The sequence below is a fragment of the Labrus bergylta genome, chromosome 22 (genome assembly GCF_963930695.1).
Source record: "Labrus bergylta chromosome 22, fLabBer1.1, whole genome shotgun sequence".
NCBI classification, from domain to species: domain Eukaryota; kingdom Metazoa; phylum Chordata; class Actinopteri; order Labriformes; family Labridae; genus Labrus; species Labrus bergylta.
The window spans coordinates 12,458,859-12,476,116 of record NC_089216.1 but is presented as its reverse complement, the minus strand read 5'-3'; the positions used below and the strand labels follow the sequence as shown (position 1 = coordinate 12,476,116).

At 39.9% G+C, this 17,258-nt stretch overlaps 2 protein-coding genes across 2 annotated transcripts; both read right to left on the bottom strand.

Moving 5' to 3' along the window:
* Window positions 1–313: 313 nt before the first annotated feature.
* Window positions 314–3,155, bottom strand: gabarapa (GABA(A) receptor-associated protein a). Its single transcript, XM_020629230.2, has 4 exons — window positions 2,906–3,155; window positions 1,680–1,758; window positions 1,470–1,588; window positions 314–1,309 (listed from the first exon to the last, which is right to left on the bottom strand). Exons 1-4 carry the CDS (start codon window positions 2,993–2,995, stop codon window positions 1,229–1,231), a joined length of 369 nt encoding a protein of 122 aa, XP_020484886.1. The 5' UTR covers window positions 2,996–3,155; the 3' UTR covers window positions 314–1,228.
* Window positions 3,156–5,540: 2,385 nt separating this feature from the next.
* Window positions 5,541–16,837, bottom strand: LOC109980665 (CTD nuclear envelope phosphatase 1A). Its single transcript, XM_020629129.3, has 8 exons — window positions 16,079–16,837; window positions 13,077–13,143; window positions 8,787–8,905; window positions 8,615–8,686; window positions 8,266–8,382; window positions 8,043–8,154; window positions 7,115–7,199; window positions 5,541–6,840 (listed from the first exon to the last, which is right to left on the bottom strand). The coding sequence occupies exons 1-8, from the start codon at window positions 16,181–16,183 to the stop codon at window positions 6,780–6,782; spliced, it is 738 nt and encodes a 245-aa protein (XP_020484785.1). The 5' UTR covers window positions 16,184–16,837; the 3' UTR covers window positions 5,541–6,779.
* Window positions 16,838–17,258: the final 421 nt, after the last annotated feature.

Genomic DNA, 17,258 nt, shown 5'->3' with positions numbered 1-17,258 from the left:
TTGCACACATATTTAGGCAGTCAAGGTAGTTGATATGATAAGGCACTCTTGGAAAAACAGGAGCAAAGGTCATATTTGATCATAAATATAGGATGTTTGTTAATAGAGTTTAATGCCTTCCAAGATAAATGTTGTTATGTGATACAAATATAACAAACTGGCCGATGTTTCTGTCATCTCAGGAGAAGTTTGTTCTTTTTGGTTTCTTTCAAATCCATACCGAAGATTTGCGCTAAGATGACTTTGCATTTTTTTTGTTTGCAACCCTTTAATAAATACAATAAAAAACATTCAATAAAGACAAGAAAACCAGTTAGCTTTTTATCACATTTTATCATGTATGGTCATGAGTGGAGAGAGGGAGCCAGTAATGCAGCTGTATACAGAGTTCAAATCTTAATTTCTTTTTTAAAAAAAGGAGACAAACTTAAAAAAAAAAGAGAAAATTGCACTCAGCTTTACAATACCTTTAGAAATTAAGCCATCTAAAATTAACAACAACAACAATAACCATAGTAGCAGTCAACATAATAGTCTTACCACTGAAAGCAGGGGATGATTGTTTAGTCTGAATTCTATTTTACTCCTTGCTTGAATCTGATACCGGATAGTACACTGCTGTTATTCAAAGACTGCGTTACCTGGTGAGTTTGAAAAAAAAACAACAAAGAAAAACTTAAGGGTTTTTTTTAGGACAAGAACTGCTGCAAAACAGTTATCCTTTACTCTGCCAGATACACAAAGAAACCTGCCTTCAATGGGTAAAATATATTTATCTCCTGCCCTATACTCAAAACACACTTTCCTCAAGAAAGCCAACAAAAGCAGACAACCAAAAACGATCTTCGTTGTCCATAAGAGGTGATTCAAACGCACATACTTTGCCCTTCTTCCCTTAACCCTGGGGTAGCTAAAATCACAGCCTATTCTAATGACTATTTATCATTTCTCAGTGTTTTCAGTTAAGCATGATCACAACACTAGAAAAATAACTGGCCAGAGACCACTTTGACCTACTGTAAAGAAAAGCAGAGGCAAATACAATTCAGACTGCAGATTAATAAAGACATAAATGGATAGGAGAGAGGGTAATGTATGGTGAAAGTGCATTCAACATATTTACTCTGGGAACTCTAGGCTGCTGAGCTGGATTTAATATTTAAATGAATGAATGGTGGAGGTCTCAGGGAGATGGGTAGTGGTTGGAGGGGGGGGGATGGTAGTGGGATCAGATTTCCCTTTGGCTGCTCCCATACACACTCTCATCACTGTAGGCAATGTAGAGGAAAAAGTCCTCTTCGTGATGCTCCTGGAAGAGACAGAACGAAAAAAAACAAGATGTCAGAAGGACATTAAAGATTAAAGAGGCTCACTTTGAATATAAGAAGGCAAAAAACGTAACGCAATACATTGACAAATACGCAGTCAGAGCACAGATTAGTGAGGTAGAAAATGAGTAAGACGCTTGCCTGGTACAACTGTCCCATGGTAGCTGAGGTGGGTGGAATGACGTTGTTTACAAAGAAGAAGAGAGCGTCCTCAGCCCGCAAGTGGATTCTTTTCCGGATGAGGAAATAAAACTGGCCCACTAATTTAAAAAAAAAGTAGACAATATATCAGTTGTTAACGTAACCTTCGACACTTCTTCATCGTTGTCTGGAAACTTATAAAATATTTACCTGTCAGGTCGGAGGGGACAAGATACTTCTTCTTGTCCAGGTCTCCTATTCTGGCTTTGGGAGCTTTCTCCACAATAACCTGAAAAGATAAAGAAGAATTACACAACATAACCTAAAAAAAAAAAAAAGGAAACACATTGTTTGCAACACAAAGGCATTCTGTGTTCAGTGGTTAAGTAGTGAAAGTGTGTCACCTTTTGAAGAATAGGGATGTGAGAATGCACTCGTTCATCAGTCAAGTGAGACGGGTCATTTATTCAACCTAGGTATGTTGATTTATTAAATACATCCAAGCATGTATAGTATATGACCATGTATATATTATGCACAAAGAACTTAGACCTATCTAAAATAAAACTACTTTAATGCGTCTTATCTTCGGTCTAAAAATAGGACTTCAAAAATCCTACCTGCCAACACACCCTGAAGTAGCAAATCATGAAAACTATCATAAATCAGCAAAAATATTTGACTAGTTATTGTATTTTTTAGGGCAAAGTGATTGGATGTAAGCTCCTACACTTGGAATATTTTCTAGTGTCCTTTGTCTTAAACCTAAAAGTGAAAAGGCAAAGCAAGACACTTAAGTTTGAAGAAAAGAAAATATTTTTTTTATTTATTTTTTTAATAGAAAAATTAAACCAATGTTTTTTTTTTTGCAATTTAAGGATTAATCAATAATTAAACTGTTTAGTTAAAAATACATTTAGAGTTAAACACAACATAAGACTAAGATAAATTGTTAATTATCCATTGTAAAGAAAATACAATCCAAAACGACGTAAACAAGTGTCCTGGTTGTTGACACATACTATTTTAAGGATCACTGCTGATGGCGTTACAACACACATTATGTCTTCCATCACAGTCTTGTTATATTCCTATCCGTATGATTTGGCAATAACAGCGAACAATTGCCTAAAATAAACAGAAGAAGAATTACATGAAGGTAAAACTAGGTGGCCTCTTCAAGTGCGGCCGAAATCCTTCTCGGTTCACCTCCAGCTACCTCTGAAGCTAACTGCTGTCCTGTTTACTAACGTGGCAGTCAACACTAAATGATACTTATCTGTAACTGCAACGCAACAATATAACCGCAGATACATTTCCATAAGCGAATTCTTAAAATCAATACATCGAGCTAAATCCGAAGTGAATCTTCGTACCCGTCAAATGGCTAACAACACGGACCGTGCTGCGAAGCTAGAAAACCCTCAGCTACTTACAGGCACCCTGTCCGGATACTTCTTCCTTATTTTCTCGCCTTCGGACCGCCTTTTCTCAAAGGGATGCTCCTCTTTGTATTGAAACTTCATCTTTAAGAGAGATGACAGACAACACGTCGGTCACTCCGGGGTCGTGAGAAAGGCGGTTTTGTTCAGGGAAGGGCTCGAATCGCTGACACACACACGACAAAAACAAACGATGCTAACTAGCGCTTAGCTCGCCACAGCTGTTTTCCTAGTGCGACTGCGGCGGAGGGATACAATAACAATATGACGTAGCGGGGAGTGTAGTTCGATAGGCAGTCTTCACGTTATCCTTGACTGCGGTTGGCAAAGTCGTTAAGATACAATCAGCCTTGATTTAAGTTAAATGTCCTACTGTGAATGGAGGATTTAAGAAAAGGTTGAGACGACATGATGCAATTTTCTTTGGAACTATATTATTTTGATCATCCGCTGCGCATAACGACGTAGGGCAGGGCAGTGACGAGGCAGCTGTCCTTGTCATATGACCGAGGCCCAGCAGCTAGCAGCAAGAGAGAGGAAGCCCGGAAACATGTCGGGAATAAACTGATTATTTGTCTTTAAAGATCAAGGCTTCTGTTAATCTAGGCACAAAGGCATTCAGCTGGTCCGAAGTAAAATGTGAAAAGCTATAAATATTACATAGCCTAGCTGTTTACTTCTTAACAGAGCACACTGCTTCAGTGGGTTAATTGGCTGGAAGTTTATCAATTTTCCACTGTTGCCACAAGATCAAAGAATTGATTACAAGGGACCAGATAACCCGTTTTATGGGCGAACCAAGGGGGAAGACCCACCCTTGATGTGTCATTGGCTAAGAAACCCTCCTAGCTTCAACATTTAGTATAAAAGCTGGCATCCTTTTAAGTATAAGTCCCCTCATTGTATGCTTGTAAAGGGTAAAGGCCCCTTTAGTCCTTGGGCGGTTGGCTTCTTTTACTGGTAATCCAGCATGGCCTTTTTGGCTTTCTGATCCATTAACCCCATTATTATTACTCCCTATCGTAAGATAGTTTCACATCTAAACTACTGAATGAATACCCTTTCCTAGAAATAAAAGGGTCTCTATTTTATTTGATAATAGAAGTAACATAACATATCTCAAAAGAGATACATTTTGTTGTAGGTGACTGCTTTTGTTTCCTTTGAAATAACTAACAGTTTAGGGATTTATGTTGACTGAATCTAGTGATTGTATCTCAAAATCACTTTTTTATTCAGAGAGAATTTTTTTTTTTTAAATAACAAAAAGTAAAAGTGTGTATCTCCTAACATATCGTACAATACATTCATGATGTTGATTAGGCCAGAGAGTTACCGTTTGTCATGTGTGTGCACACCCTCGTGAAACACTTATTGAAGTTACTAACCTGTCTATTGCGCAACAGACCCACAGCAGTGACTCAGTCAGCTTACTTTGCTCATGTGATATCTGCTCCTAAATTCCCCTTCAGACTTCAAAGTCTTAAGGTGGTTTATACCTAATATCATATGTAGAGATACTGCATGCATATAAATTGTCTCTCATTCAGGCCTCAAACCAAACTGTACTCTTGTTCCCCTTTCGTTAGCAGTAGATTTCAACAGAAGTTTGAGTTTGTAGAGATTGTAGTTATTCTGCTTTAGAAAAGAGTCAATAAAATGTGCTGAGTCATCTGAGGACTGAATTGTGTTCCGCTTCTTTTGTCCGAGCACTACTTTAGAAGAAGAGTCATATTACCATTGTGGGAATAAATGATTCCTCTTCATTATCGTGGGTGACATAGCTCAAATAAAGTCTGCCTCTCCCACCACAAACTAGAATGTGATCATTAAAATCACACAAGGACAGCTCAGCAGCTTCAACTCAGTCCTGCCTCGTCAGAGACTGGTCAGACAGGTCCACAGTAACTTCTGGGGAGTCTTTTATTGCTTCACCCATGACACTTGGGATACAAGCACTTGTTTGCAAATGGTTGGAAGCTAACAGTAAGATGAATTTAATAAAAAATCAAGCACTAAGTATCAAGCTGTCAGTTTCACTTATAATTTTTAGAAGGATGCAGATATGTTGTGAATTAACAGCTATATATACTATATTAAAGGGATATTTAAATACAGAAATAAAGCTTCTACATGCAACAATGTGCACGAAGATTCGCAATCACAATTTTTTATGTTCTGAAACTTACCTTTATGCTTTGACACAGATATGCAGATAATATTTTGCGTTTAAATAATGTTATGTGTTAGAGCCGACAGCTTGCCTATTTCTCCTCTCCCTGTCTCCCTCTCAAAGCAAAACTCTAAAAGCGCCAGCATTACAAAATACACAACTACTGTATGTTTTCTTAAGGAGCATTTTCATTTCAGAAACGGGTAGTTTATTTTAATGTCTATTTTCATGTAAATGTTGACTTTGTGCAGATGCATTTTTATCTTTCAACAGGATACCGAGCGGACCAATGTAGTTTCCTGTCAGCCCACAAGATGGCAGCAGACTGTTAGGGAAAAGAAAAAAAGTGTGAATCCATTCAGGCTCCTTCTCTTGAGTGAAGGAAGTCATGTGAACAACTGCAAAAAGTGATGCAGTATGATTGCACTTTAAAAAAAAAAAAAACATGAAGCCAGATCATAACTGGTCGATACTGACAAGTGTTTTATTAGTAACACAGACCTGGAGACAGAGCCAATAAGAAGCCGCTGTGAGCCTTGACGAGACTGACATTGTTCAGAAGGCATTTAAAGAAGGAGGGTCTAATAGTTGAACCCTTACAGGAAGCGGAGCAGGTAAAAACCGAAGGGTGGGGAAGGCTGCAAATTTGAATCAAATACAAAACCAACTGCAACAAAAACAGAAGGGGAAAAATTAAGTGCAATTCCTATTTGATGAAATCAGAACGGCATCAAATGGCGAAGGGAGAGAATGAAATGTTGTGGTATGCAGAATTCGTACTATCATATATTATAAGAGAGAAACAATCAGATATGGAAAGGCGGCACGACAGTCCACGTATTGTTACAACCTTTTTTTTTTTTTTTTAATCTCATTTCTTTTCAGCCGTCTTTATCACTGAGTCCCATGAGGAGCTATGGGGAAAGAGTGACAGAGAAAAAATACATCAGGCCGGGCAGATTTGAGTCCAGAAATACGCCTGTGGATGGTATGATGCAAGCAGAAGTCCATCATTACACCGTAAAGTTGATCCGATCTTGTTCAAGGGGGGGGGAAATGTACCTCAGGAATTAATGAATCACCGTCGAGCTGTGAGGTCGATCTAAAAAGGGGGCAGTTCTTTATTTTCCCCTGCTCAGATGCTCCGAGCGGCTATGACAGGAAACTGATGAGTTGTCTGCTTAAGTGCAAAGTCCGGTAGCGATGGAGGAGAAGAAGAAATAATAATGTAATATTGTCTTTGTTGCTTTGCTGATTCTCCTCTTGCCCCCCCCCATCCCAATTGTCAAAAAGTTTAAAAAGGACTAACGAAGTCAGCAAGCATTCTCCCGACTCACTTACACAAGCTCACCTTCATACGAACACAGTCAGTATCAGGAGCGATAAGGCAGAGAGGCTCCGTTTTGTTTTGGAAAAAAAAAAAATACAAAGAAAGATTCAAGAAGAGAAAAAAAAAACAAAAAAAAAAAACAAGCTGGCTCCCCCTCCCCTCCTCAGTAGTTTTTTTGGGTTCTAATGATCCCGTACTGTTCTTCCCATGTTAGGCGGTTGCCCCAACCCCCGTGTCCTCAGGATGCGCCCCCAGAGGCTCGCCAGAGGGCTGGTGGGTTGTCTGTGTGGGTACGGAGGGCAGGAAGGAAGCCGGCGGAGAGGAAGGGGCTGGTCAACAAGCCCTGCCCCTCCCGGTTCAGCCAATCACCAGAGCCGGTGCTGGTGGAGGTTTCGACTGAGGACGGAGCGGACATCAGCGGTGAACCTGGGAAATAGAGAGTGAGAGAGGGGCGATCAAACATGTTGAAATTGTAAATTTGACTCTACAAATGTAGAATCTGTACACAGATTATTACCAGTAATCAAATAAATACAAGAACAAAACGATAGGTGATCAAATGGACTTAAATCATGTTCTCCGGTTATAGCCATTAGCTTGCACCTCTTAATTAACCACATCTCATTTGAAGACAGTGTTTATATGACTAAGTGTTTGCATAGTCTATTTGCACTCATTCCAACTTCAGTATTCTTTTTACCTTAGTGCATCCAGCATAGGCAGCAAATTAAGAAGTGCTGTGTCACTAGGGTCGCTGAACCAGGACTTGATAGGTATTGCATTGTCTGGAGGGCAGAAAGTCAGTCGTGTCAGAGAAATGGACATGCTTGGGATTTTATTCTGCTGCGCTAAAAGAGTCCAGTGTACTGATACTGCATTTACAATACAAGCCTTCTATTGAGAATTAGACGCTCAGTTAGTCTACCCTCATCAAAGGCTCGACATGTACAAGATAAAAACTGGTTTCAGTTAGTTTGTTAAAGATTCATGTGCAGATACAAGCAGCTGATCAGACTTCAAACTTATTAACAACTGATATACACATTGATGCTTTCATCCTTTTCACCACAACAGTAGCCAAGAACTTGTAATGCTACAATGTCATCTTTCTGTTGGTAAGTTACTGCCCTGCTCACGTATGGCCCTGGGACCTGAAATTGCCTGTTCATTTAATTACCCACATACAGGACAGAAATTGTAGAGCGTTAGTTGTCCTGGAAAGTTTAGCCTGTAGCATGCAGCTCAACTTTGTCTAGCTCTATGGGTAGCATTAGGGTCAAACTTTGTGCCAACATAGTGCAACTGAAGCTAGTTCTGTATGCAAGAACTATTCAAAGTGTAATTAATGGTGGTTTACTTTTCTTCTTGACAGCATGCTTATATTTGAGCTAGTGCTACAGCGAACAATTAAACAATTAGAAGTGGAAAATTCTCATTTGTATTTGCCAGATTCCATGCAACAAACTACACATTTTCTTTGAATAACAATAAGCTCTCAACCTTTAACTGTATAATTTATGTGTCATGACACCCCTTCAGCCCAATAGAATTCTTTATGACTGTTCCTGTTGTAAATGTGGAGGCTATGTGGATGACAGAGACACAGGGAGTCAGGCTTTGAGTCTTACCTGGATGGCTTCGATAAGCACCAGGCGAGTTGTCCAGGATGACGATACTAGACAGGTCATCGTGTACTACAGACAAGTCTTTAATATAACTACCTAGATCCAATGTACAATGCTGGCAGGAGAGAAACAAACACAAAGTCACTGACACCATCAGGAAGAGGACAAAGAGCCCGAGCAGTATGAGCGTCAATGAATGCTATTCAAACAGACTTTATGATAGTACCTGTCTGTAGTATCTGCGTTTCAGGATGTTCCTGTTGTTGTCCAGCTTGTCCGCCACTGCTGAGCCGTAGATCTCCATACTGGCTGTGAAAACCACCAGCTCATACCACTGGCTCACCTGTTCTCACACACACACACACAGTATAGATGAACACAATAGTATGAGTTACAAAGGATCATTATCCAAAGCAAATAAAGCTCGATGACATCAGCTAGTGCAAGAGCGCGATACAATAGAGGATAATACGTGATCCCAACAAGAGTCAAGTTAACAGCATGCTTCTGTTTCTTTTCATAATGATCTGGGATATAAACACACACACACACAGTGACACTGATCGCAGACTCACCACTTCTAAAAAGAAGTCGACGTGTGGCCTTTTATGTACGAAGAATCTGACTGGGTGTTTGTCAATGACGACCTGCGCAGATAAAAGAAACAGAAGCACCCAGCTCATTTAGACAGAACGCTTCAAACGTACATGTGTTCAAATGTTCATACGTGCGTCTCAGAACCCGTACTTTAAGGATGAAGTCTGGCGGTGTGCCAGGTCTCACTGTGGGTCTGAGGACCCCATCGTGGTGAGAGTGGATCAGCGTTTCATCCAGGTCCAGAACCAGAATCTTCCTCTTTACTGCATCTAGAGTTCATCAGAAAATATAGACACCTGTAAAACTAGAGTCAGTACACCAACATGCACACAATAAACCAGGTTAGTGGCAGGCAGACAGGATGTAACATAGGAAATGTGTTTACATACCCTGTAATAACATGGTTACAGTAAAATCTACATGTATATGAAGCAGCTCAGGGATAAGACTTTTCATCACACCTTAACTTTCTTTAGACCATAATTGGTTTTCACGAGTATGAAGATGACAACAACTTATACAGGAATTACTGCAACACTAAGAAAGCTGCTGTTTGCCTAGTATTCTAGAAAAACATTCATAGTACTAATCATACTACTCTGTGCTAATGTTCAAAATCTGAGCTACAAAAGCAACATTCATGCAATTAGAACAGTTGGAACTGATTCTGTTTTTATTAAAGGGCATCATAGTTTGTACAGTCTGAGCAAGGAAACGATCATCACTGAATTCAGTTTGAAAAAAAAAGAATAAATACAGCAGCGCAAAATATAAGATTACACTCAGGTGTACACATCTCTCCTCACTCCCCTACAAAAGACTGCATTCACTCTTCCATGAAAAGAAGAGAAAACGCTCCTAAATTGTACAGACTGCTGAACGCCAGTCTCGCCGTAAGACTTCATGTTAAAATAACTTTTTATAACAAACTGAATGGAAAGGAATCTGTCGACTCCTTAGAATGGACCTTGATCTCCATCTGAGGTCAGCGTAGTGAGATTTAAGTAAGGTGGAACTGAAATGCAATCCCTCCTCTAAGTCAAGAGTGTGATTTTCAATGAGCTCTCTATGAGCAGGAGAAAAGCTCAGTCAGCTTGAACACACACACACATATATATACACACACAGCGGACCATGCTGGTATGTGTGTGCTGCCTGCAAAGCTTTACATTTCCTCTCCACTTCCACAACATGAAAGCATGTCACAACACGCAACATTGAAGAGTCAGAGCAGGAAACTCTTTATTGGTACCATGTTGAGCTGATTCTGACATTTTCCTGTAACCTTAATTTTTTTTGTTCTCAGTTCCTTTTTCGGGGGTTGAAAGCTGTTTATAAAGCTCTGTGGCTAACAGTCTGAGGCCAAATTAGCCAGTCTTTTAATTCTAGCCTTCTGGTTACGGTCTTGAGCAACAGTTTGGTTTGTATAATGGCTTTTTTTTTTTTTAGAAAAGGCTTGCTGCGTAGTTTAATCTAAAAGGTTAAATATAATTTATATTTTGACGTTTATACCACATTCCCTGTTTAATTTTTTTAAATCAAAATCTAGCCTGAATGTTGCAGATGTGGCTCTGGAGGTGTTTGACTTTGTTGCATCATTCAACAACTATAACAGTCTGACACTTCACTTTACTCGTTTTATCAGCCATCATGGACCAATCACAGATATAATAAGGTGTGCTAGGGTTTGAGGATATTGGCTGATTAGGTCTGTGGCATATGAGAAAAATATGCAAAGTGTGATAGCATTGTTCAATATTGAGATATGATCAAAAGTAAAGAGTGCATGTTAGTTATAACCAACAGTTTATGTGTCCATCTGCTGTTCTTAATGTTCTACATAATAACTGTGTTTGCAACATGTTTCTCCTGAATCCTAAATACATTTAAACACAAGTGTTTTTTTTCCAGAACTACATTTGCACCCATTAATCTAAGGCAGGGGTGTCACACTCATATTGGTTCACAAGAGACCCCCTGAGGGCCGGACTATTTTTGTCAATGTCAATATGTCTGAACATATGGATGTAAAGACTTCTATATGATTTATTTTTATCGAAAGATCCATTTTAAATTTGAATGGTTTCTGATGACTTTATAAATCTGCAGAGATAGAACAGAATAGCTCTGCGTGTTGGCACATGAAATAATAAATATGTACAACAGTAAGGGATCAACACATCACCTGTAACAAGTGTCCCTGTAAGTGTTCTTATCTTCTCCACACATCTCTCTTTTAAATTTATTTTTGGGCTTTTTGTGCCTTTAATGGAGAGATAGGACAGTGGATAGGGTCGGAAATCAGAGAGAGAGAGGAATGACATGCGGGAAATGAGCCACAGGCTGGATTTGAACCTGGGCTGCCCGCTTGGAAGACTTCAGCCTCCATACATGGGGTACGCGCACTAACCACTGCGCCACCAGCGCCCCTCCACACAACTCTTAACAATATATTTGGTATTCAAACTACTTTGTGATTACTCACTGACATTTCAACATTGCTGTTTAAGGCTATAAAACAGTAACCCATTTTACAGAATGTCTGAACTGACATCGGGGTTATTCTACCTGCCCAGTGCTTTGACAATCGTAGTTAACGTGTACATTTTAATTGCTGGTCGAAACCTGATACTTGTTTTGCATTTACCAGTCTGTCTACAGCAGGGACTGGTTTCTAAGCAGTTGTGTTTTAATCTAAATTTAAGATCTCTCTGTGCGTCTGCCGACAACTCAGTTCTGACTTGTTAAACTTCATCACTCAGAAAGCCTGCCTGCATTGATATGTTGTCACAAACATACAGAGTGTCTTTGATGCAAACATTGTCATCATCAAGTTATTCAGTGTCACAAACCAATGTGAATTTATCTTTCTGCGCTCTGCAGTCTGATCAGCTTCGTGCAGACTTTCAGGTCTTTCTGTAGCTGAGTGAACTCAGTAAATCAACATTTAAACTTGGGTTTGAGCCCTAACAGTACGTTCCTTCAACATGTCCATACTATCAAGATCCAACTCTGTCACTGACTTTCTTTTATGTGCCATGAATCTGTGCCATCTCCTTGCATAATTCAAGAAAGTTTCCTCTGTGTGATCAGACAGCCTGTGCATTATATCCTGTTGATTAGAATTTAATGTCCAGTTATAATTGGGTCTTTTTTTAACCGTTGGATAAGAGCTGGTGGTAAATATGCAACTGTGATTATAATTGATGTCATGCTAATACTTTTTTGTGATCAGGACAACAATTTCACCTCGGAATGACCTGAAATAGTGAATCTGTAAATAAAGTATATTAATACTGATTAAACATCACTGTTTTCATAATAATCAATGGTTAAATCTGTTGGAAACGGCAGAGGCTTGACCCTGAGAAGCATACATTTTGTCTGCATGTGTGCGGACGGTTCGTAACGCAGGATGGATAAGTGTTTTTTTTTTTTTTTAACTGTACAAGCTTCTCTTCGTGGCGCACTCCAGGAATAAAACTCTGTTTTAACCAGCGATACATGTCTCACATTGGTTAGGACTAGCAAGAAAGTCATAGGAAGTGTGGACAGAATTGAACTCCATAAGAAAGAGGGCGCTGGGTGCAACGGTTTGCCGGTGGTTAGGTCCTGATAAAATCATGTAACTTGCAACTTGTGAGCAAATAAGACTAAAGAAATACCGCTCCTTCCATCTCTCTTGAAAAACTCTGCATCCTGTGTTCACCTCTCTCTTTTTGGACATCGCGTTTGCTGAGCTAACGTAATGCAGCAGCAGCACAGTGTTCGCGGCAGCTTGTCTTTTTCAAGGATCAAGGACGTGTTACGGCGGATTCTCATATTACACTAACGATGAAAATGTGTTTAACTACCTGCAGCACATGTAGCAGAGCACGGTCCGCACTACAATTGGTTTGAATGTAAGATGATTTTAAACATTCTTTCATTATGACTTTGACTTAAGAGAACAGAATTCTGAGTTGTTTTGTCATAGCAGCGCTGCACATTTTATAAAAAAGATGCCTATTATAATTGTTAGTCATAAACTCCATACATCAGCTGCCATGTCTTTAATCATAAGTGCCGTTGCTTTCTGACGGATGTTCAAGTATACTGGCAGCAAATGACAGACAAAAAGTTCACTGATATAAGGCTACATTTAATTTGTAGCCAGTCATCTAATCCACATTACAAAATATATACAGCCATGTGTCTAAATTTCCAGAAATACTCGATAAGGAAAGTCCCTAGAATGGAATCAGGCTGAATGTGTGTTTGTTATGTTGCTGAACACTTCTTCCTTGACAGACTGGTTTAACTCAAATCTACATCACAAAAATCTTATTGTAATGTCTCCTTTCTGATTAGTATCATAAAAAAACATGCCCATGTAGAAGAATACATTAGGAAAGAACAGCATTTGCTTTACAGCCAACAAACATGCCATCATGTACTCACTGAGTCTGTTTCTGGAGATAGGTGACAGGGGCAAAGTGTCGTATCGCACCGTCTGATACTGGATTATCTGCAGATGAAGGAAGCAAATGACACAGTTAGAACACATCAGGACGCTGTTTATCACACTGAAAATACAACACATGGAGCCATAATGAACACAATGGAAAGGTTTCAAACATATTGTTTCTTTTGTTCTTAACTTGGAGTACATATGGAAATAGAGAGATACATTTTTGATAAAATGTGCATCTCTAATATAGCATATTACGTACAAAGGCCAGTGTTAGTGTTATGATAGCTTTACAAGCATAAAGGAAATCATTTTTCATGCCTTTATTTAAGAGATAGGACTGTGGATAGAGTCAGAAATCGGGGAGAGAGGGGGGAATGACCTGCAGGAAAGGTTTCAAACCCAGACGGCTGCTTGGAGGACCATAGCCTCCGTACATGGGGCACGCTTCACTGACCGCTAGGTTGTATGTGCCCCCCAGCTAAGGACGATGTAGACCAGAAGTACAGCTTCTAAAACGTATATTTGAGTCTTCTCCGAGAGGACCAAGAAGGACACCGCACTGAATAACTCAAAGAAACTCAGTCCATCCCATGACTTCCTTGCTTTGCTCAGAGACAATCTTTTCCAGTCCTGCTCTCGCCCGGGGGCTCTGCACTTTTCTTCACAGGGCTATTTTTATCCCCCCAGCTGTCGGTGGGTGTCAGTGGAGCATGGGGCACACATAGAAAGGGAGACTTGCAGGGTGACTTTGACTGAGCCTTGGCTGCCTACTACCTTAGCCTCAGACAGGGGCCTCCCCTCTGTGTCCTCTCCAACCACTGCCTGGCAGGGTGAGCTCGGGGGAATCCTATTGGTGCAAGCAGCTGCAGGGCACCACAGGGGAAACCTCACCCTCAAGGCAGAACTCTGCACCTCCAAGAGCGTCCATCTGGACCTCAGGCCTAAACTCAGACTGACTCATTTTCCTTCTGATTAGTGCTATTTCAGTTATTCTGCTGCTTTTACCCAAGCAACAGATGAAATGTTTCTCCCTAAATGCAAAGGATACTGCACCCCAAGGTGTCCTCGATTAGGAACTAATGGATGCTGTTGAGGCCAGAGCCATCTAAACCTCCATACATTCCTCAACATAGGTTCAAAAAGTCACTTTTGTTTTAGGTAAGATGTTCACCTGATGCTAAATTTTGCAACAAATGGTAAAAAGAGGCTTTGAAAGCATCCCTGTCGCTATCTTTCCTTCTTTTAGTACAGGGTTTACCGTGGAGCAAATACTTTAATTTAGATTGCTGAACAGACAGCTTCTAAAAGAACTACTGCTATTAGGAAGGTGTCCATTGTCAGGAAATAATGTACCCCCTGCAGCTAATCAGAATGTGGTATTCACCCAGGCCAAGGTTTAATTATGGGACAAAGCAAGCGAGTTCTAGTTCTACAGACGCTTTAACAAGATGTGAAGGCTGCAAGATTTTAACCTCGAAAGAAAATAAGTTTGTTTTGCACAGGTTTCCCCATCAGTACAGAATAAATATATTATAGTTCATAATATCACAAAAATAACTGCAGATGTTCAACACTTAGAGGGAGTCATCAAACATTCTGAAGATTTGGCAGTTAGGAGAGTAACTAAATGGGTAATTATTATTATTTATTTTTTTTAAATGGCGCTCTCAACATTTAAATTATTATTTTTTTTTAGTTTTCACCAAATCACCTGTCATGATTTACGATCATCTACACTCCACTGCTCTAGCCATAAGAAACTGCAACGTCATAATATTGTTCTCTTACATCAAATAAAGTAAACAACAGTGCTAAACTGTTAGTGAGAATGAAAGAAACAAGAGAGAGGGAGAGAGAGAACAGTACACTCTCTGTGCTGATATAATCCCTCTCACTTCGGCCACAACATGGACTGGACAACTCACTCTCAGGCCCCGCTCACAACCAACAAGTGTTGCTGCCACACAATAAACTGCAGACAAATGCCGATCAGTGGGTTCATTACAACACGCAAGGCACTCCTCCAAGCTTTGTCAGCTTGATACGGTACTTGAGTCAAAGTCCACCCATATAACAACACGTATGTCTATTATCATCGAGCAGCACCTGCGTGTGTTACTTGAGAAGTGAGAAGCAGGTGGCTTTGGTTTAATGTATGCGAGTATTTGTCAGCAATCTTTAAGGTGACCTATGATTTTTTTTTAGGCTGTGTTAGGATGAGGACGGTTTCCTCTTTGTTTCTGTGAAATGAGACATTCATTCACACGATCAATATCTAATCACGCAAAAATAAACACCTGGATTGATAATAATTAATTATGACCGAGGTGTAACAAATAGTATGTTGTGTTAAACTAGTTGACAAACATACCAACTAATTTGCAACTATTTGAATGCTTTTTTTTTTGTATTTAGGTCAGCTATCAAGTTAAATGCAAAAGTTTATATCGCTTAAGATAAAAGATGTGATGAGCAGGTTGCTCTATTTTCTAATTTACTAAATTGAAAGTATTTTAAAATGGCCATTAGACTTTGGCAATATATCAGACTGGTATTCTGAAAAATCACTTTCACTTCTTGAGACAATTTCTGTTTGAGTAACAACACATTGATCTCCTTTGTTATCTCCTTAATGATCAACTTAAAGCAGATACTCTTTGCAATTAAAGACACATGCTTTGACACTCTTAGCCATAATATATGGTGAATATAAAGCCAATAAAATGGACACTAATGATATTTCATTTAAATGAGAGGTTGAGGTTAAAACTTACTTATACAATTAGATATCACGTCAAGATTAATAGTTTAAAAAAGAAAAAGAAATGGATGGATGCACACTAAGAGGGAAATGAACCACACAAGGTGATCTGAGCATCTCTGTCAGTGAATATGATGTAAAAGAAATACTAAGGTTAGGCACAGGTAAACCATGGAAACGTGGAGACTTGCTCACACAACAAGGATCAAACATCAAACCTCTCCTCACCGTTCGTAGGTGCTTCCTGAGGATGTACATGATGAAGCCCCATAATCTCGACGTTACGCCGAGAAAAGTGCGGATGCCAAGTAAACATTGCCGGGTCTTCAGCATGTTGATGAGCCCGCAAAGACCCCACAGCAACCCAACTTCAATTATCTCTTAGTAGCACGCTTTAGCCCCAAGTGTTTGGCTCACTTACTGAGGGAACTTGCTTGCTAGTGATGTTTTAAAATCAGTCTTTAGCCACAGCCGCCAAACTAGCAATTCAAATGAACCACAGGCCAAGCAAACGTGTGAGTACCTCGCTCTGCACACTTGTGGCACAATTAGCATTAAGTTAAGTTCATTCGCATTGTAGCTACAAAAGATAAATGTGGACGTGGTCAAAAAGGAAAGCTGCTGCACGACGTGCTGCTGCTGTGTGGACCTTAGCACGCAGCTCGTTGACAAGCTAGCTCATGAGCTAGCTGTGCACCGACTAACGTTAGCTAGTAGCAACCGAGCTACCGCTAGCCGCTCGACAGGGTGACCACCTTGAACCTTAGGACAAAAATACCCCCCAAAAAAACTGTGGGTACGCCGCTTGTCAGGCACCGGTTCAATGTGACTTCGTTCTGTGCGGCGTAAAAAGAGAGGCGGCTTTACAAAAGTTCCTCAAAGTCCAACCGGCCCCGGTTAAATTCAGTTTGTAGTCCAGTGGAAATCCGGAATGGAACTGCGAGCCGCCATCGCCGCTTTGCCGTCACTTCCGGGAGGAGTCTGTGGGGCGCGCGCAGCACGTCCACGTGGATGGAAAATAAACAGACGTGGACGAGCAGAAGAAGAAGAAGAAGACTGATTAGTTTGTTTGAATTAACTTTGTTCAATATTTATTCAGATACTTTCGTGGTGGTTGGGGCGCAGTTACATGCTCTAGGTTAAATATTTGAGTTGTGCTTTTGTTGGTGTCAATAAACCTTTTGATGCAGCTGTGGTGTTAAGTTGTAAAACAATACAATATGGAAACGTAAGCAGGTTGTTGTAAACTTGTTTTATTTGCACTGTATATTTTTAAAATAATTGGCCTTTTAAGGAATTAGTTAAACAAAAACCCCCCACACCACTTAACATGAAAACAGTGGTGATGTATGGGTAATAGTATTATCAATCAATTAATCAATACATTTTTATTTAACAAGTGTTATCT